The sequence below is a fragment of the Ictidomys tridecemlineatus genome, chromosome 10, assembly GCF_052094955.1.
Source record: "Ictidomys tridecemlineatus isolate mIctTri1 chromosome 10, mIctTri1.hap1, whole genome shotgun sequence".
NCBI classification, from domain to species: Eukaryota; Metazoa; Chordata; class Mammalia; order Rodentia; family Sciuridae; genus Ictidomys; species Ictidomys tridecemlineatus.
The window spans coordinates 62604551-62625660 of record NC_135486.1 but is presented as its reverse complement, the minus strand read 5'-3'; the positions used below and the strand labels follow the sequence as shown (position 1 = coordinate 62625660).

Below are 21110 nucleotides of genomic sequence, written 5' to 3'. Positions count from 1 at the left end.
GCAAAAGCAAGGTGCTAAGCAATTCAGTGAGATCCTCTCTCTAAATAAAACACAAAATAGGGCTGGGGATGTGGCTCAGTGGTCGAGGGCCTCTGAGTGCAGTCCTCAGTACCAGGAAAAAAAGAGGGATCAACCTAAAGGAGGATGGCTACATTCTATACAATAGCAATACTTCAGTGTCATCAGGAGCTCAAGAACTAGACAGTGATCACTTCTACAAAGACCAATCACAGTGTGATTAACTCTTGGAACCTCTTTGAGTGTTGGGGGTCTCTTTCCCTGGGAAAGAGCAGTATAAAGAAGCAATATGTTGATTCTCCAGTATGCTGCTAACATCTCTCTTCAGCCAAACAGCCTACTGACCAGATGTTCTCTTACACTGAAAGAGCCTTGGACTGCCTGGTTCCTGATGTTCTGAAATCATTTAGGAGTGGGGCAGGCAGAAGCCAGATGCTACAGACATTCTGTGGCATTTTGCTCCTTATCAGTCGCTCCTCCATGTCCAACTTACACACAAAGTGACCATGTTTGTGCAGCACACTGGAATCAGAGAGGGCTACTCATGACAGCAATGGCCAGCCTAGATGTTACAGCATCCCCAGGTCCCAAGAGACCACCAGGGGAGTGCTTAGGGGAGGAGTTCCGCTTAACTCCTTAAGTCACACCATCAGGAGACAGCTTGCTAAGGAGAGCTCCTTTATGTGCAATCTTTATCGCAAGCCAAAGTAATTAATCATAAATTGCTACATTTTACATAAATTATAATGTAGCACTCAGGCCGATTTAGAGAACTGGGAGAAAACTTGAAGGTCTATTTGACTTGCCATTTGACTTACCTTGTCTTAGTTATGGGCATAAAAGCAATACATGGCAAAAACACAATGAGAGAAGGCAGAGAAGAGGTAATGACTAATTGAACTGCAGTCAGCTGCCTGAAAGCAGAACAACACTTCTTTGTCTCATGAAAGGACATCACTACAGGGCAGTTAAGCTGGGGCACTGGCCTCGAAGCACCCTCAAAGCCACTGTTTCCCTTTCTATGTCACTGCTCTCCAGGCACTCCAGTCTTTCTCCACACTTGCAAGACAGGTGCCAAAGCCCTGAGCATACCACCTGCACTCAGGTGTGAGGGAGGCACAGGCAATGAGTAAGTGTGGCCCCTTGGAAAGAGCCCCATCTAGAAACTTCCACCTTACATCTCACTGGCCAGAGTTAGTCACACTGCCACACCTGCAAGTAAGAGTCAGAGAAGCTAATTTATCTGGGTACCAACTGCCCCAAGAAAAACAGTTGCTGATAGGAAGAAAATTGGGAAGAATGGACATGGAGTATGCAACTAGCAATGTCTGGCACAATTATCAAATCCAAAGTCAGGTTCAGGAATAAGCAATCCATGAAAAGGATACTAGGACATGTTCTGGCAATTCCTCCTTTTTCACCAGCACAACTTACTGCACAGTTCCTTAGAGAAATCTCTTGCAAGTTGTTCAGATGACTGCATGAGAAACATAAGAGTTCATATGTACACACAAGCACATAGGCTATCTAATAGCCCTTTAGAAACACGCATTTCAGATAAGAAAGCACTACCAACACCACTCAGGCTCCCTGGCCCTGGTGTCCCTCTTCATACACCCCCATGCCTCCCCACCTCAGGAGAACCACACTCCACATCTGGAGGACAACTGATCCCAAGCAGACCATACTTCCACTACACACCCAAAATGAATTAAAGCATTTTTGCATATTATGAAACTTGATATGAATAACGTTCTCCTATATTAAAAGGTGCAATGAAGTAAACGCCAAAGCCATTTCTGATTACTACTGTCTTCTGACCATAACACTTACATATTTAAATTTCACTATAATTACATTACCCTAAAAAAGATTTTTGCTAGTTTTAAATACCTTTCAATTTTCATTAACATGTAAATAGATTTTATGACAATCAAGATATATAACTTCTTTATTAACATTTTTCTATAAATACTTTTGAACACTCCACAGAATCATCACATTAATCACTACAATGATTAAGTGTGAGCCAGGCATGGTGGAGCACACCTGTAATTCCAGTGACTCAGCAGGCTGAGGCGGGAGGAACTCAAGTTTAAGGCCAACCTCAGCAACTTAGCAAGACTGTCTCAAGCTGGGCGCGGTAATTATAGCACCTTGGGAGGCTGAGGCAGGAGGATCACAAGTTCAAAGCCAGCCTCAGCAAAAAGCAACACACTAAGGAGACACCATCTCTAAATAAAATACAAAAAAGGGCTGGGTATGTGGTACCCCTGAGTTCAGTCCCAGTAGCCCCCTCTCCTGCCATCCCCCAAAAGGCTCTGTCTCAAAATAAGAAAAAAGGGCCTGGGTGGCTAAGTGATAGACCAACCCTGGGTTCTATCCCCAGTATTGCTAGAGATTAAAATATATATATATATATATATATATATATATATATATATATATATATATATATATATATATATATATATATATATATAATATACATATAATATATATATAATATATATATATGTATATGTGTGTGTATATATATATACACACACACATACCTACCAGGGTCACTGTGCTGATGCCTAGTTCAGTCAGTCACCAGGGCATTACTGTCCCTTCCCTGAGTAGCCTGCCAGGTTCTGGTGCAATGGTGCTGAGTCTGTGTAAACATCAGCTGCCACTCTCTAATTCTGAATCCATCACAACAAGTAGTACACCCCTCTGCACAGGGTTACCATGCACAGTTTCAGAGAAAAGAGAATGCACTGGCACAGCAGCTGTAAAAGACATTACTTAGTGCCCTCCCAGACTGAGGCACTTCTCAGGAGCAAATTCCTTAAAGTATACACCCCAAAATTCTTATTCTGCGGGTCGGGATGAGACCCAGGATTCTGCAGGTCCCAAAGCTCCTAAGATTAAAATGTGCAGAAGAGAAAACCAATCTTACAGGTGGTACCTGTTCTCTCTACCACACAGTGGCAAGTCGCTTTGTGTCCACACCTAACCTGTCATAAGCTGAACCATGAATTGGAAAAGCGCTGAAATATCAGCCTCAGTTATAGAGTAGTCCACAGTGATAATATGGTGAAAATATTAATAATGGACAAATTAGTGTTTCGATGCCAATCCAGAAAAATACAACCCTGCACTAAATAAAGATGTTAATTTCCTGGAACACTGAATCCTCAGATTGCTCAGATTTCAGTGTGCTGTTTCCGTAGAAAGGATAGTCCAGTTTGGAAGAGTCAGGAGTGTCCACAGGCAGTCGGGCAATTTTGACCTAGAAGCTGGAAAAAAATGCCAAACTTAGCTCCACCACTATCAGCTCCACTTACCTCTGCTGTTTGATCACAGAGTCAAAACCAATGGTCTCCACAGGTTTCTTCCCAATTATAATTATTTGCTCTTCCCCATAGTCTTCTGATCCATCTTCTAATGCATAGCGGTTCTTAACTGCAGTAAGAAAGTCCACTCCAAAATTTACCTTGTTTGGACGAATAAAAGATCCTCCCGTTGGGTGCCTGGAAAATGGAAGAAATGGAACATAAAAATTTCATCTCCCAATAAAGGCCATAAATGCAATGTTCTAAGGTTTTCAAAACTGCCTACATGCTGAAAAATCAAAACCAGCACACAATAAAAACAATAAGGAAAAATGTATAATCAGTATGACACAAAGGATACACAAGCATATAAAATCACAGTAGAAAAACTGACAAGAAAGATGGAACAGACAACTAACATGAGAGGGAACAAAATTAGACTCACAGGGCAAAGCTTGACTTTGCTAATGACAAGAAATACAAATTAAATGAAACTTTTCTGGCATAAAATGAAGAAAAATTATAAAACCTCAAAGACTTCAGGTTCGGTAGGTCTATAATCATATGCTTGCATTCCTTGGAATTTGTTAGCGAGCAATAATTTAGAAACATAACAAAATTGCATTTGCAAATATTTTGTATAATATTATTTATTTATAATTGAGGAATGCTGGAAGCCATAAAAATGACCAACTAGATAGTGACTATTAAGTAAACCAGAAAGATGCAGTTATTAAAAAGTGTAATACTTGAGGGTTGGGGCTGTGGCTCAGTGGCAGAGCACTTGCCTAGCATGTGAGAGGCCCTGGGTTCAATCCTCAGCACCACATATACATAAATAAAGGTACTGTGCTCATCTACAACTAAAAAATAAAAGTGTAATACTTGAAAGTTGAGATTTTTAAAAAACTGAACAAATTGTACATGAAACAATGACAGGGATCACTTCTAAATACAAATAAAGAAGAGGAATTAAAATGTAGATGGTAGGATTATGTACAAAATCCTTTACATGACCACTTATATATTTTTAAAATGCAGATAAATGGGAAGAATTCTACAGAACTACAGATTACCATACTTTTTATTCAGGTTTCATAGCAATTTTTAATACTAATTCCTGGCAGAATTTCATCATCCCAGAACCAACACAACATCACTGCTACCATCCTAAAGCAAGCAGGCCAGCTCACATTCAAAGGGAGGGTGTGAGCTGCTGTGACCAGAAAATGAACTGTGGCAGAGCATCTCCTCAGCTGGCTCCCAGGCCATATGCCTTTGGCAATGGGATTCTGCCAACTGTTCCCAAGTGGAGCCTTTCTCTCTACTCCTCTTCACTAGATTCAATCAGTAACTAACTTCTTAAGGGCTAAGCCTTAAGAAGGCTTGATGTTTCCTGCTTTGCCTTCCTGGAGGCAGACAGCACAGACAGACAGTAAAGCTGCTCAGTCAATGAGGAAAGTTCACAGGGGAGAGAGACTGAGCCTATTCACAGGAGACCCAGAGCCCCCCAGTCAGCAACAATACTAGACCCCAGTCGTGACAGGCCACCCAAGGGACACGCTGCAGCCAACACAACTACAGCAAAGGAAAGTATCTCCTAAGTGCTCACGTCCAGCTCCCAGCACAGAACAGCAATCGTGAGCCACCAGAACAGTGGTGGGTCATAGCTAATTGAAACAAGCTTGGAAGAAGAGGAGAGGTGTATTTTCAATAATCTCTAATCAAAATTCAGTATTTCTGGGCTGGTACTTTAGCTCAGTGGCAGAGCACTTGCCTCATATGAGTGAGGCACTGGGTTTGATCCTCAGCACCACCTAAAAAATAAATAAATAAAAGCATTGTATCCATCTACAATTTAAAAATATTTTTTAAAATTCAGTATTTCCTTTTAATCATAAATCCCAGGCAACAAATCAAGTAGTGTCCACAATTTTATGGCATCAACAAACAGAAAGAGATATTTTCACATCATGTTATACTTCTTGAAGATATATTAAAAAAAAAAGCTTATTTCTATCACTATTTCAAAATTTAGTAGTTACTATATATACTGGTAAATCTTATTACTTAATGTTATTGAATGAAGAAATATAGCTGGGTTCAGTAATGCACACCTATAATCCCAGTGATTTGGGAGGCTGAGGCAGGAGGAGCACAAGTTTGAGGCCATCCCCAGCAACTTAGCAAGACCCTGTTTAAATAAAAAGGAGTACAGCACTTACCTAGCATTTGTAAGGCACTGGGTTCAATCCTTAGCACCACATAAAAATAAGTAAATAAAATAAAGGTATTGTCTCCATCTACAACTAAAAATTAAAAAATAAAAAGTTCCAGGGGTGTGGCAATGGTTAAATGCCTCTGGGTTAAATCCCCAGTACGCTCCCCCACCCACAAAAAAAAAAAAAAAAAAAAAAAAGAGGCAGGAGGAGGGAGAGAGAGAGAGAGAAATATACATTATTATACTCATTAAACATTGGTTTTTTTTCCCCTTGGCAGTACTGGGGATTGAACTCAAGGCTTAAACAGGTAAGCACTCTACATAGCTACATAGCTACATCCCTATCCTTTTTTATTTGGAACTAAATTCTAAGTTGCCCAGGCTGGCTTCCAGCTTGCAGTTCTCCTGCCTCAGCCTCCCAAGTAGCTGGATTCCAGGCACGCACCAACTTGTATGGCTTTAAAACTACCTTGATCACTACATTTCAGTGTAACAAATTTTCTTTGTAATGTAATATATTTTTTCATGCTTTAAAAAATATTTTCTACTTGGTGCCAAAATCATTCATAGAACAACAACAACAACAACAACAACAAAAACCCTCTAGAGTATATTCCATAAAGAAGTAGAAGCTGAGCTTGGCCTTGAAGGATGAAAGATGAATAGGAGTTTGGATTTTTTTAAGAAAAGCTTTCAGGGGCTGGGGATGTGGCTCAAGCAGTAGCACGCTTGCCTGGCATGCGTGCGGCATGGTTTCGATCCTCAGCACCACATACAAAACAAAGATGTTGTGTCTGCCGATAATTAAAGAATAAATATTAAAGTGATTTAAAGAATAAATAAAAAAAATAAAAAAATAAAAAGAAAAGCTTTCACACGACAGTGGCACAAATCTGTAATCCCTGAGGAGGTTGAGGCAGGAGGTTCATGAGTTTGTGGCCATTCTCAGCAACAGGGAGGCCCTGTCTCAAAATAAAAAATAAAAAGGGGGCTGGGGCTCAGTGGTAGAACACTTGCCTAACATGTGTGAGGCACTGGTTTGACTCTCAGCATCACATATAAATAAATGAATAAAATAAAGATCCATCAATAACTAAAATTTTTGTTTTAATTTAAAAAATAAAAAGGGCTAATGATGTAGGTCAGTGGCTAAGCAATCTGGGTTCATTGCCCAGTAGCACACATACACACACCAAGAGAGCACTAGTTTTTTTTTGTCCTAACATAGGCATCAGGCAGAATCTAACATGTAAAAACCTATAAAAATAAAGTACTGGTATCAGAAACAATAAAGGTTACTTTTCAAAGATATGATTTAAATGAATTTAAATAAACTACAAGAACTCACAAGAAAATACTAGTACATTTATGTGGGTGGGGTAGCGCATGTAATCCCACCAATTTGGGAGGCTGAAGCAGGAGGATCTGCAAGCTTGAGGCCAGCCCAGGCAACATGGTGTGACCCCATCTCAAAAAAAAAAAAAAAAAGAGGAACTGGAGATACAGCTCAGTGTATATTGGACTTGGATTCAATCCCAGGTACCAAAAAAACAAAACAAAACAAAAAACACCCCAAAGCCCCACAAATCGAGTACATCTATAAGAATACAAATTACAAATCCCTCAGTTTATGGAATTCCAGTGGCAGAGTTAGAGCGTGGTTCTTATACAGATGGCAGTTTATATTTTTGTCCTACATTTACACTTCTTAAAACAGTGGCTATGAAGAGTCAAAAAAAAAAAAAATCTTCAGGGCTGGGGCTGTAGCTCAGTGGCAGAGTGCTTGCCTAGTATGCGTGAGGCACTGGGTTTGATCCTTAGCACCACATAAAAATTAACAAAATAAAGGCATTCTGTTCATACACACAGAAGGAGAATGAGAGCTCTTTATTATTGTTAAGTCTGTGGGCGGGCAGATGAAAGAGTTAGGAACAGTGTTAGGAGGCTGCAAAGCAGATGCTAGGCCCTTTACAGATTAAAGGCCAATACTGAAGATTAATCTTTGATTTTTTTCCCCCAGAATTGGGGGATGAACCCAGAGACACTCTACTATGGAGCTATATCCCCCGACCTTTTTATTTTGTATTTTCAGACAGGGTCTCTCTGAGTTTCCCAGGCTGGCCCTGAACTTGTGATCCTCTTGCCTCTCAGCTTCCATAGCAGCTGGATTACTACATGTTTACACCACTTTACCTGACAAATAACAATCTTTTATGGAACATACCCAGCAGGTTTCTTAAAAAACAAAACAGCTCAGTAAACAATGAAAAATGCAAGCTGGGCATGAATCCATCAACAAAAATAAATCTCCCAAAAAACAAACAAAAAAACTGTAATGATTTATACAGTCTCTACTGAAATTCTAGATGGACATTTACATGCTCACTGGAACACTGAAATTCTGAACTCTTGTCTAAAAAGAAAAGTCCTGGTAGAGTCCTGTTTATCTTGTAAGCACTTGACTTGTTCAAGTTTCTTCCTCTTTTTACAACAACAGCTCCTGACTGTGGCCTTCATGGAAATGGCAGCTGCTCAAGAAATTCGAAGAGTCTCAATCTGCCTTATTTCCCCAGTAGGGCTCCCATATCAAATTCAGGAGGTCCAGTTAAATTTGAATTTCAGTCAGACAGCAAATCATTTTAGTATACATCTGAAATCCAAGTTTCACTGTGTATCTGGAAGTTTCATTTGCTGAATGTGACAGCAATTCAAAGGTGAAAGTCCCCAACAGATTTCTAAACTCCCAGAATAAGTTCTTTCTTGTTGGGCTTTGGGTGCAGGATGCTGGAAAAGACTGGATCTCTGGTGAGTGTCTAATCAGTGCTGTTGGTCTTTCTGAAAATGTCATTTGTCCCAGGCATGTTCAGCCTTTCTAGCAAATGTGTGTTAACTGACATCCATGGGGAAAGAACTCTTGGCTCTCCTGCACTCCCCGCGCTGCACTATGTATTCCCCTTAGTACTACATCCCAAGGAGCTGACCTGGTGATACTGTCTCTCTCCTAAGGGAAGCAGCATGGCCGACAAGCATCTGATTGTAGGCTGCTTTGAATAACAATCATGACTCTGTCCATACTAGAGAGAAGCTTTCAAAAACAAAGCAGATCTACTTTTGCCTTTTGGTCAGGTGTACCCTGCTTGCAAACTACTGCTACTGTTAATGGCTCTTAACACTCTTCTAACATCATACCAGAATACTTCATGCTGGTCCATTAGTGCTCATCCAAGAGCCTCAAAACACTTCACCACAACCTGTGACTCATATAAGATGAAGAAATCAAGGGCTTTGCCTCCTGAGGTGCCCAATATGTGGACATGGTCTGAAACAGTATGTTCTCTCTGATGCTAGGGACTAAAGTTAGATTCTCCTTTTGACTGCTCAGAAATCACATTTTAGAATTTAATTCTCGCCAGAAAAGAGAAATCACACCACTGCTTGGAAACAGAACCTTTGAAGTAAAAGCTGAGTGGGTGAAATAGTGACCCACACAGTTCTGCTTAGAGCAGACTGCAGCTTAGATTGAAAGGAGAAAATTGGAAACTTCTGCCATCTAGCAACAAGGCCAACTAACAGGTGCGAACCTCTCAGGTCCCAAAAGATAGAGGTGGAGAACAGGAGCACCTGGGAGATGTTGATACTGGTTCATAGCCACGAATTTTGGGTAAACCTGTAATTGACTATTAATTGATAATGTGGCAAATATTTACTGGGTAATTACAGCTTAGATGATTGCCATTATGTACTGTAAGTTACACAAGAGAAAAGAAAGATTGGAGAGAAACTGACATGGAACCATCAGAACTCAAGTTCAAGGGGGACTTTATGAGGTGATCTGGTCCATTCCCGACTTACCAACTGCTCCATGAAATCCTACTATTTTTAGAGACCCACGATGCAGAGCAGTCCACAACTGCCCGACTCCAGTTTTTTATGTTGCACTCAACTTTTACTTCAACTGGTCCTCAGTGAAAGGTACTACTAACAATGATGTCAGAGAGTTCAAGTATGGGACATGTAGTGAATACAGAAACCCTGTAAACAAACTGCAAACAGCTCAGCCCAGGTTAAGCTCTGGTATGTTTTACTGAAGATCTCTGTGGAAGCAACTGACACTACCTTGCAGTGGAGTGCATGAGATGAAAGTGAGCTGAACTAACTGGCTGATGGGAAAAACACTGGCCAGGCCTTGAAAACCGCATAGTCTGTCCCCAGAATATGTCAGAGAGCAGAACTCAAGCCTGAACAGAGGCACACCACCTCTCAAAGGTGCGCTCACCAAACATTCCGCTCAATGCTTAAGAAGCAGAGGATGCAAACTAACTTCCATAAAATCCATTAGGCCCATGGCTGCACTGCTACATGCCATCAGTCACTTGATATTCAGACACAACTCTGAAGAGATGAGACCTTAGCTATGACCACTCTCACTTACCTTTTGCTCATTTAAAACAGTGACACCACAATTTTGCCACCTGAACTGGCTAAAATAGCAACTAAACATTAAAAATGAAGTTTACAGTAGCAAAACACTTTTTAATACTCATTGTTATTATGACAGATCAAGTTAAAATTTGAAATATAAAAGACTCCAAAGAAATTTTTTCATTTTTTGGAATTATAGATTGAACCAAGGGGCACTTTACTACCAAGCTCCATCTGCAATCTTTTTTATGTATTTTGAGACAGAGCCTCGCTAAATTGCTGAGGTTGGTCTCAAACTTGTGGCTCCTCCAGCAAAGTATAGGACATATTAAGATATCTGCACTAGCTTAATGACAACTATGAGGGGTGCAGTGCACTCTGTTTTGCCGATTGGAAGATTCCAAGATCCTGACAAAGTTTTCACTAGTTGAAGTCAGGTTATAATTAAAAGTAACATTAAGCAGAAGGATGAACAACTGTAAGGACAAGTTATATTCTTGTACTCTAGACCAGTGGTTTTACACATTTACCCTTATGGTCCCTTTTGTACTGCCTCAAATCTTTTTTTTTTTTTTTTTTTAATATTTTTTAGTTGCCAATGGACCTTTTTATTTTATTTGTTTATATGCGGTGCTGAGAATTGAACCCAGGGCCTCACATATGTTAGACAAGCACTCTACCGCTGAGCCTCAACCCCAGCCTTGTACTGCCTCAAATCTAGACATGAAATTCATAGATAACTTTACCTATATAGGACATTTTTCAGCCAATAAAATGCCCATTTCAATGAAATGAAAGAAAAATATCTAGAGTAAGGTAAAATGTATATCAATATGAGAAGGTGAGCAGAAATGGGTGAGGTAAGAACATGGCTGTGGCAGGGGTAAGTGCTAATACCGAGTCCAGACCCCTGTCTCAAGGCTCCCTCAGTGCTTCAGCGTCAATCCTACATGCGCCAGGGCCTCAAACAACTCTGGATTTTTCTGTTCAGTGACCAAGACTTTGACACTATGGCTGTATCCAGAGACTACCAGGGACCGTGTAGCCAACGATCATTCGGACAAGCTTTTAGAAAAGGGAACTGGGCTGGGGCAGACTCAAAATGCACAGTCCCTCACTGCAGGGACTGGGGGGCCTTGGTCCTGGCTGAGATGTCTCTATTTCCACACCTGGCTAAACACACACACACTGTTATCTTAAGCCTCTGCTGACTGTAGCCTTGGGAAAACAGCTGGCTTGTCGAACCTGACTTTCTAAGTTAGGAAATGGTGAACCAGAAAGTATTTGCTATCTGATTCTGGTCTTCATCTCAGATGAAGTCTGGTCTCCCTCAGGGTCAGGAAGATGAAAAAGCAGTCAAGAGGCTTCCAATTCCTAGGCCAGCGTTTTGCTCAATGCTTCAGGAAAATGGGTTGATAGTAAGAGATCCTTGTGGGACACTAAGAGTCAGGAAAACAAATGACAGAAGCGTAGAAGATGGCTCTGTCTGAAAGCTACCATGCTCAGAGCTTCAAGCAATTTCTCCAACATCAGGCAGTTAAGTATGTTAGTAGACACATGAAATCATATGTGACTCGCTTTAGATAGAAACTTTAAATGCTGGCTCATCATTCCACTACAGAATGGATATTCTGGATTTTATAAAATCAATTTCTTCTTACTAAATATTAGGCTAATTCTCACCTCCATTATTCACTTAATGAGTGTAAATTACTGCATCATTGAGATTTATAGTAACCCAATTAAAAAGAAACAGTCAAAAAAGCACAAAAGGCTGAGTATGGTGGCACACGCCTATAACCCCAGTGACTTGAGAGGCTGGGGCAGGAGGATCACAAGTTTGAGGCCAGCGTCAGCAATTTAGCAAAGCCTAAGCAACTTAGCAAGACCCTATCTCAAAATAAAAAATAAAAAGGGCCGGGACATGGCTCAGTGGTTAAGTGCCCCTGGGTTCAATCTCTAGTTACCTGCAGCCACCCCAAAAAAGAAAGGAAAAAAAGCCTACGGATCTGATTCTGGGTATATAGCTCAGTGGTAGACTAGTTGCCTAACGTGTGAGGCCCCTGAGTTCAATCCCATTATCACACACATAAAAACACACATAGGCAAAAAAAAAAAAAAAAAAAAAAAGTCTGGGTATGGTAGTACACACCTAAAATCCCAGTTACCCAGGAAGCTGAGGTAGAAGGATGGCAAGTTTGAGGCCAGGCTGCACAACTTACCAATACCCTTTCTTGAAAAAATAAAAAGGGGGCTGGGGATGTGGCTCAAGAGGTAGCGCGCTTGCCTGGCATGCGTGTGGCCCGGGTTCGATCCTCAGCACCACATACCAACAAAGATGTTGTGTCCGCTGAGAACTAAAAAATAAATATTAAAAATTCTCTCTCTCTCTCTCTCTCTCTCTCCCCTCTCTCACTCTCTCTTTAAAAAAAAAAAAGAAAAAAGAAAAAGGGTTGGAGATGTAGCTCAGTGGCAGAGCACCCCTGAGTTTAATTCCCAGTACCACAAAACAGAGAAAAAAAAAAGGAAAGGAAAAAGACAAAGCAATCCCACAGGGAAAGTTAAGAGTCAGAATTTAAGCTGGGTACAGTGGCACACACCTGTAATTCCAGTGATTCAGGAGGCTGAGGGAGGAGGATCACAAGTTTGAGGCCAACCAGCCTCAGCAATTTAGAGAGACTCTGTCTCAAAATAAATTCATACATAAATAAAAAGGGCTGAGAATGTAGCTCATGGATAGGGTACCCTAGGAGGTTTAATGCCCAGTACAAAAATAAAGTGTTGATTTAAAAGAGGGAAAAACTCTACAAACAGCATGATTAAATCACAAATCAAAGAGGTGTCTTTTCAGAATGTTTCCCAAATTGTACCTATAACCACCCTATGAACCAAACAATGTTGTTGCTTCTCCATCCTTCCCATTCAATGCTTCAACAGGATCCTGACCAAATGACCAAGCCAACTGAGAATGAAAGTTACCTGCATTTAAAGTACACAATCCCTTCATGGCTCCCATCATGCTTTCCTCTCTCTGGATTGTCCCATTCCACTCCTAACCAGAGTCCTAGCAGAACAAGAAAAAACAAATGAGTAACAAAGGATGACAGAGGGATGCTCCACTTTCCTGCAAGTAAATACAATTTGTAATGGAAACCACATCCCGCAGACAATACTGAGGGAGGAAGAATGTCTTGGGAATAGACAACTTAACCTTACGCTCAGAACTTCAATCAGAACAGCTAAGTGCAGTGGCACATGCCTGTAATCCCAGCAGCCTGGGAGGTTGAGGTAGGAGATCACAAGTTCAAAGACAGCTTCAGCAATTTAGCAAGACTCTGTTTCAAAATAAAAAATAAAAGGGACTAGGGATGTGGCTCAGTGGTTAAGCGCCCCTGGATTAAATTCCAAGTACCAAAAAGGAAAATCCTCATGTTTAGAAATTAAGCAATATTCTTCTAAATCATTTTGTGTCCAAAAAAAAAAAAAAAAATCACAACATAAACTAGAAACTATTTTGAACAGAATGACATAAGACTACACGTGAAAATTTGTGGAATGCAGCCTAAAGTTGTGTTTAGATTCATAAGTTGGATGACAACTGAAAATAAATCATCTGTCTCAAAATGTTCAGGGCTTGAAGGTAAAACTAGAAAATCAAACTTACAGCAAGCAGGAGGAGACAGACGACAATGGAGAGAAATCAAGACAGAAAACAAACAAGTGGTCTCTTCCCTACAGCACCTCAGTCATCTTGCAGGACAGACTTGTAGACCAGCGGCTAGCATAAAGGAAAGTACGGGTGCTATGGGAGCACAGATAAGGGTGCTTATTGGTACTGCTGTGGGGGGAAATGGAGGCCAAGGCAGGGAGATCCCAGGACCTGTTGTGGGAACCAGAAATCATCCAGCACAGTTGGGGTCAGTGTTGCCCAGAGTCTGGGGCAGGAGCATGGTCAGGAAAACTAGATTAAAGATGAGGAAAGTGGCTGAACAACTGGCTGGGGCCTGACTAAAAACTCTGGTAAAGCACCCCAAAGAACTTGTGCCTCATCTCTCTTCTCCCAAGAACCATGTTAATAAGCAAGGCAGAAATGATCTGTTTTATTTATTTATTTTTTAAAATGCATTATTTATTATTCAGTTATTTAAAGACAGACTCTTTTTTTTTAAAGAGAGAGTGAGAGAGGAGAGAGAGAGAAAGAGAGAGAGAGAGAATTTTTAATATTTATTTTCTAGTTCTCGGCGGACACAACATCTTTGTTGGTATGTGGTGCTGAGGATCGAACCTGGGCCGCACGCATGCCAGGCAAGCGCGCTACCTCTTGAGCCACATCCCCAGCCCATAAATGATCTGTTTTAAAGAATAAAAGCTCAGAGAAAACATCTAATTTGCTGAATAACACTACAAATAAAGACCAGATCATGGCCTAGCATGCCCAAAATACACAAATCTTTTGCTTTTTTTTTTTAAAGAGAGAGAGAGAGAATGAATTTTTTTTTCAATGTATATTTTTTTTTAGTTTTTGGTGAGCATAACATCTTTATTTTATTTTTATGTGGTACTGAGGATCGAGCCCAGAGACCTGCGCATGCCAGGCAAGCGTGCTACCGCTTGAGCCACATCTCCAGCCTCAAATCTTTTGCTTTTTAAACCCTTTTTTTTTTTTGGTACCAGGGATTGAACTCAGGTGCACTTAACCACTGAGACATATCCCCAGCCCTTTTTATTTATTTATTTTTAAATTCTGAGACAGTTTCACTGAGTTGCTTAGGGCCTTGCTGAATTGCTGAGCTGGCTTTGAACTTGGGATCCTCTTGCCTCAGCCTCCCAAGCCACTGGGATTACAGGTGTGCACCACCATGCCTGGCTCTAATCCATTTTTTGTCAAATAATAAGCTGTTATGTGAGAAGTAATTATAACTATGTTCTTCAAGAAAATTCTCAGAATAGGTTGAGTTGATGGTTGTTAACAAGAAAGCAATTCACAAGGCCATTCTTTCACCTGATGAAGAATAAGTCATTTTTCAGCTGAAACAGGTAGAAGGGGCAAGACCAGCCTTCACTGTGATTTCCTTAACTATCTGTTATGGTTTAGATATGAGGTATCCCCAAAAGCTCAAGTGTGATATCATGCAAGAAACTTTAGAGGCAAATGACTGTCATGAGAACCTTAACCTAATCAGTGAATTAGCTTACTGACAGGGTTAACTGGGTGGTGATAACTGGGTAGGTGTGGCTGGAGGAGGCAGGTCACTGGGAGTACACTTTGTTATACATTTTGTATAACATATATATTTTGGGTATACATTTTGTCCCTGGTGAGAGAGAAGCTTTTTCTCGTTCTGTTTTCTGATTGTCAATGTCCTGAGCTGCCTTCCTCTTCCATCACGATGTTCTGCCTCACCTTGGTTCCAGAGCAATGCAGTCAGCCGATATGGACTGAGACCTCTGAAAAAGATGAGGATGGGCAGTGCCAACCTTAGCTTTGTTGTTTCTCTGCTCATTGGCTTCCTGGACTGACCAACTCCTGAGACAACTAACATTTGTTTTTTAAAAAAACATGTAACTACATTTAAGTGATGTAAATCTGAGCAATTCAGACTAAACACCCTCATTAAGCAGCATTGCTTATCTGATTCTCTTTTTTTAAATGTTTAGATGGACATAATACCTTTATTTTATTTATTAATGTGGTGCTGAGGATCGAACCCAGTATGCCAAGTGTGGAAGGCAAGTGTTTTACCAACTCCAGCCCCAGATTAATTCTCTTTTAATTTCACATTACACTCAAAAAGGCACTCCCCTAAGGGCTTTGGAGTATGGATAACAGCTCATTACCAAAATAAATTTTCTATACTCCAATATCTGGAATCATGTTATTTCAATATTACTGTAAAACAATCTCAGGCTCTTGGAAATTACAAAGCAGTTTGGTTTCAACATCACCCTACACAGTCTCGAGTTCATATCTTCCAATGCCTCTGAAGATAGCCTTTTGTTTTTATAACCTATAACTTGAGGATGTTTTCAAAGAAGCTGTAAAACACAATTTAAAAAAACACAAACACTTCAAGGAGAAAGAAAAACATAATACTGAAAGATCAAAAATCATCAACAAAAAAGGGGGGGTGGAAAAATCATTAGAATAGAATAACTGAGAAAGAGTAATGAAGATGTGGCTCTGAGCTTCCTTACAGCAAGATGCAATTCTTTTGACCACTGTTAGAATCCTTTCAGTTCATTAGAAAAGATATCCTTCCTTTTCCTGAGCCAACAGCTCAGCTCCTGTCACAGTAGTCCCTTTGTAAGGAGCAAGCTACTTTCAGAAACAGCAACATCATCGGTTCACAGATGTTTCACAGAAGCTGTGTCTCACATAGGCCTCAACAGGGCTTAGGGTAAAAAGCTCAGTTCTGCAAAGGCAGCTAGAGAGAGGGCCCAGAGGTTCTATGTGGCTTTCTAGTGATTTCACTTTTTACCAGAATATTAGCACTTCCTAAAGGATAAAAACAACCCCTCTCAAAGCATGGGCACTAGAATCAAATAGGGAGAATGTTAAAAATGAGGAGTCCTTAAAAAAAAAAAAAAAAAAGAGGAGTCCTAGGGCTGGGGTTGTGGCTCAGTAGTACAGTGTTTGCCTAGCATGTGTGAGGCACTGGGCTCCATTCTCAGCACTGCATGCATAAATGAATGAATGAATGAATAAATAAAAGTACTGTGTCCATCTACAACTAAAAATATATATTTTTTAATAGTGCAAAGCTATTTTAATAACCTAAACTGAATGAGTCAAAAAAATTTAAGTATAAAATGTACATATTATTTTGTAAGAAGATGTACTTATTTGTAAGAAAATGTACAGTGAGAATTTAGGGATAAAAATTCTACAATGCATATAATTTAAAATGTTAAGCAATGCAGGGTGTGGTGATACATGCCTGTAATCCCAGTGACTAGGAAGGCTGAGGCAGGAGGATTGCAACTTCAAAGCCAGACTCAGCTACTTAGCAAGGCTCCAAGCAACTCAGTGAGACTGTCTCTAAAGAAAACATTAAAAAAAGGGCTAGGCTGGCTGGGGATATAGCTCAGTTGGTAGTGTGCTTGCCTAGCAAGCATAATGCTCTGGGGGTTCAATCACCAGCACCAGAACCACCAAAAAAACCCCAAAAAACAAAAAACAACAGGAGTGCAGGGTTAGGGGTTAGGGATGTGGCTCAGTGGTTAAGCACCCCTGGGTTCAATCCCTAATGCCAAAAAAAAAAAGAAAGAAAGAAAAAAGAAAACCACATTAAGCAAAAATAGTGATAAAACAAATATGGCAAAATGCTGACGATTGTTAAACAGACATGACAAGTAAACACAGGTGTTCATTACACTATTCTCCTTTTCTCTCATTTGAAAACTTATAATAAATACATATAAACCCTCCTTAAATCTATTCTATTTCTAAGAAGAATCCTCCAGATATATCTCTATTCACTAAAAATGCCTGGAAACAATATCATCCTGGTAGCAGTGAGTACCTCTGGACCTCAGACTATGGCCTCTACATGCTATTTGCCATTTAAAAAAACAGACCAGAAGAATGAACCTTACACTCTTGACAGCTTCCTTATCATACTAGGGCAGCTCTCAAAGCTGTAGAGGGTGCACACATCCCTGGCTTGTGACCTTCTTCCACATTCAAGGTGAGATGTGGCTAGTGAATCATCCCACATCACTTCACTGACAATGCTAATGCCTCTTCTGCCTTCTCTTCAGCTTCTAATGCTTCCTATGATTACACTAGGCCCACCTGGATGAACCAGTATAATTTTCCAATCTTAAAATCAGCCAATTAGCAAACTTAATTCCACCTGCAGCCCTAACCCTCTTTGACATGTAACTTAGCATAACCACAGGTTTTGGGGACATCTTTGGAATACCATTATCTGCCTCCCACAGGAGCCCATCTTTACCTCCATCTTAACAGTTTTCATGCATAACACTCTGTAATCTACAGTAATGCTTACCACAGGAAATTATATCCAGTCATAAGAATCCATTTGTAAAACATTAGAATTTGTTCCTAAGTAATTTTTTTAAATGTTTACTTATAACAATGGCTAACAATATGATCAATGACTGGTCTAATGACTGGCTTTAAACACATCAATGCATTTAGCTGCCATGATGGCCCTACAACTACATCTGGTGAAATACCCCTGAGAGTAATGACTAAATGTGTTTTCACTCTGTCTACCTCTTTGTACAATTCCACCAGATGACCTCTAACATCAGAGCTCTCAAAGGGGAATGCCGAGCCCTTTGTTAAGACCAGTGACTAGGAAGGCTCAGGCAGGAGGATTGCAACAGCCCACCTAATCCTTTTGCCCAATCCTTCCATAAGTATTGCTTCCTAATGAGCTTTCTGAACATTGAGCTTTCTGGATGCAAATCTCTACCCCATTCTGCTTTGCAAAGAACTTGGGTATTAAAAATTTCCAAGTACTGCACATTGATTCAACCTGCAGATGGCAATCTGCCTATATAATATGTACCTAGAGAATATGTATGTTCTTGGAAAGCAACAGAGTAGAAATGGCATGGGCTCTGAAGCAGACTCATATTTGAGTTCTGCTATATGGAAGTTTTGAGATCTGAGACTTGGTAGAGACCAAATCTCTCTATATATCCATATATATATCCATATCTTAAGGTTGTTACTATAATATTCAAAATAGAGGGCATACATGACAGAACCTGGCACACAGTCATTATTATTTAAATGTTACTTTCTCTTCCCATTTATCAATCATCCCAGTCAAATGGAGGCAGAAGGAGGACCCCCTTCCCCTTCTCCATCTTACATGCTTGTTTAAAGCCTTTCATGGCAATTTCCATGAAGGCAGAGTCACAGTGATCTACGCAGGGGTTCAAACTAAAACTTAATGCACAGCCAGTATGGTAGTGCATGCCTGTAATCCCAGCAGCTCCAGAGGCTGAGGCAGGAGAATTATGAGTTCAGAGCTAGCCTCAACAAAAAGTGAGGCACTAAGCAACTTAGTGAGACCCTGTCTCTAAGTAAAACATAAAAGAGGGCTGGGGATGTGGCTCAGTCGTTGAGGGCCCCTGAGTTTAATCTCTAGTATCCCCACATCCCCCACCCCCCACCAAAAAAAAGAAAAAAAAAAACTTAATGCACATAAAAATCTTCTGGAAGGCTGTATTTTTATTTTTTTGTGATGCTGAGGGTAAAATAATCCAGGGCCTGTGCATACTAGGCAAGCACTCTACCTCTAAGCTATAATCCCCTTAGAGAACTACTTTTTCTTTTTTCATAATATTTTATTTTATTTATTTATTTTTATGTGGTGCTAAGGATCAAACTCAGCGCCTTGAATGTGCCAGGCACTCTACCGCTGAGCCACAGCCCCACCCCAGAACTACTTTTTTTTTTTTTTTTTTTTTTTTTAGCAGTACTAGGAATAAAACCCCAAGGGCACTCTACCATTGAGCTACATCCCCAGTCCTTTTTAAGACAGGGTCTCGCTAAATTGCTGAGACTGACCTTAAACTTACAATCCTCCTGCCTCAATCTCCTGAATTATAGGCATGTATTACCATGCCTGGCCCTGGACAACTTCTTGAAACACAAAATTGCTGGGCTCTGCTCCCAGAGTATTTGTAGATATAAGGTGAAGCTCAAGAATCTACATTTCTAAGGAGTAATCAGATGAAGCTGATTCTAGTTAGGGGCCACACACTGAGAACTTCTGATTTAAATTTCTCACTGAGTCTGCCTGTACCCACTCAGGCCAGCTCAGAACATACAGAAAATACTCAAATATTTAGGCAGGAATTGTGTCTACCTACAACTTAAATAAATAAATAAATAACCCCATCTAAAATGCTTTTTATAGAAACATGTAATTATACATCAAATAAATGAAAATAGGTGACATAAATTGCATGTATATTAGTTTACAATAAATACATTTACATATAGATTAATGGCAAAGGACTTTGTAGAAAAATTATTTATTTTTTGAGTAGCAAATTATAAGAGTTCAAGACTTTTGATTGCTTAAAATTTCCTCAGATAACATTTTATGGTTGATTTAATATAAAACAGAAGTACTAAATAATTAAATAGCATATAATTAAACAAAACTATGTGTACCACATGATATCGTCAACCAAATAAAACTATTATGGGTAAGTGTCTATAATTGGTGGTTAATTTCCCAAAAATTGATATTAAAAAGTGCTACTGAACTAGGTGCATTGGTGCACACCTATAATCCCAGCATCTACAATCTACAGAGTCTTCAGGAAGCTGAAGCAGTAGGACCTCGAGTTCAAAGCCAGTCTCAGCAACTCAGTGAGATGCTGTTGCCAAATAAAATACAACAAAGGGCTGGGGATGTGTCTCAGTGGTTAAGTATCCCTGAGTTCAATCCCTAGTACCAAAAAAAAAAAAAGTGCTACTGAGAATCCTACAAGGAAAAAACTGCAACACACATACACACATACACATACACCCCACTTACCTGCCACAGGAGGGACAACGCCAGAAAAACGCACTGTTGCATATTCTCCATTTACTTCAACTCTTTGACCAATGACATCTAATGTCAAAGTGTCACTCATGTTAAGACAGCCAGAATCCAAAATGTGAGATCTGGGGGGAAAAAAATCATAGCATTGAGAAGAATTTAATAAAATTTATTTAAGAAAGCTACAAGCAGGGGCTGGGGATGTGGCTCAAGCGGTAGCGCGCTCGCCTGGCATGCGTGCGGCCCGGGTTCGATCCTCAACACCACATACCAACAAAGATGTTGTGTCCGCCGAGAACTAAAAAATAAATATTAAAAAAAAAATTCTCTCTCTCTCTCTCTCTCTCTCTCTCTCTCTCTCTCTCTCTCTCTCTCCCCTCTCTCACTCTCTCTTTAAAAAAAAAAAAAAAAAGAAAGCTACAAGCAGTAGGTGGGGCACACCCATAATCACAGAGATTTGGGAGGCTGAGACAGAAGGATCAAAGTTTGAAGCCAGCCTCTGCAACTCAGCCAGGACAAAGCAATGTACCAAGACCCTGTCTCAAAATAAAAAAATCCAAAAGGGCTGGGAATGTAGCTCAGAGGTAAAGT

The 21110-nt window shown here is 40.1% G+C and overlaps 2 protein-coding genes across 7 annotated transcripts in view; one reads left to right on the top strand and one right to left on the bottom strand.

Annotated features, from left to right (window-relative positions):
* Tbce (tubulin folding cofactor E) overlaps positions 1-21110 on the bottom strand; it is a 53258-nt gene that overhangs the window by 22453 nt on the left and 9695 nt on the right. For all 6 annotated transcript variants that reach the window (XR_002483441.3, XR_013426629.1, XR_013426628.1 and 3 more), the window contains exons 2-5: positions 20514-20644; positions 12961-13045; positions 3351-3536; positions 1407-1495 (exon numbers count right to left, since the gene is read on the bottom strand). Coding sequence is in view for 3 of the 6 variants with exons in the window: in XM_078023076.1 (XP_077879202.1) it covers positions 1407-1495; positions 3351-3536; positions 12961-13045; positions 20514-20644 (491 nt within the window). In the remaining 3 variants the exon portion in view is untranslated. The remainder of the gene's footprint in view (positions 1-1406; positions 1496-3350; positions 3537-12960; positions 13046-20513; positions 20645-21110) is intronic.
* Positions 1-21110, top strand: part of B3galnt2 (beta-1,3-N-acetylgalactosaminyltransferase 2) — an 87115-nt gene that overhangs the window by 63363 nt on the left and 2642 nt on the right. The gene's annotated exons all lie outside the window — the stretch shown is intronic.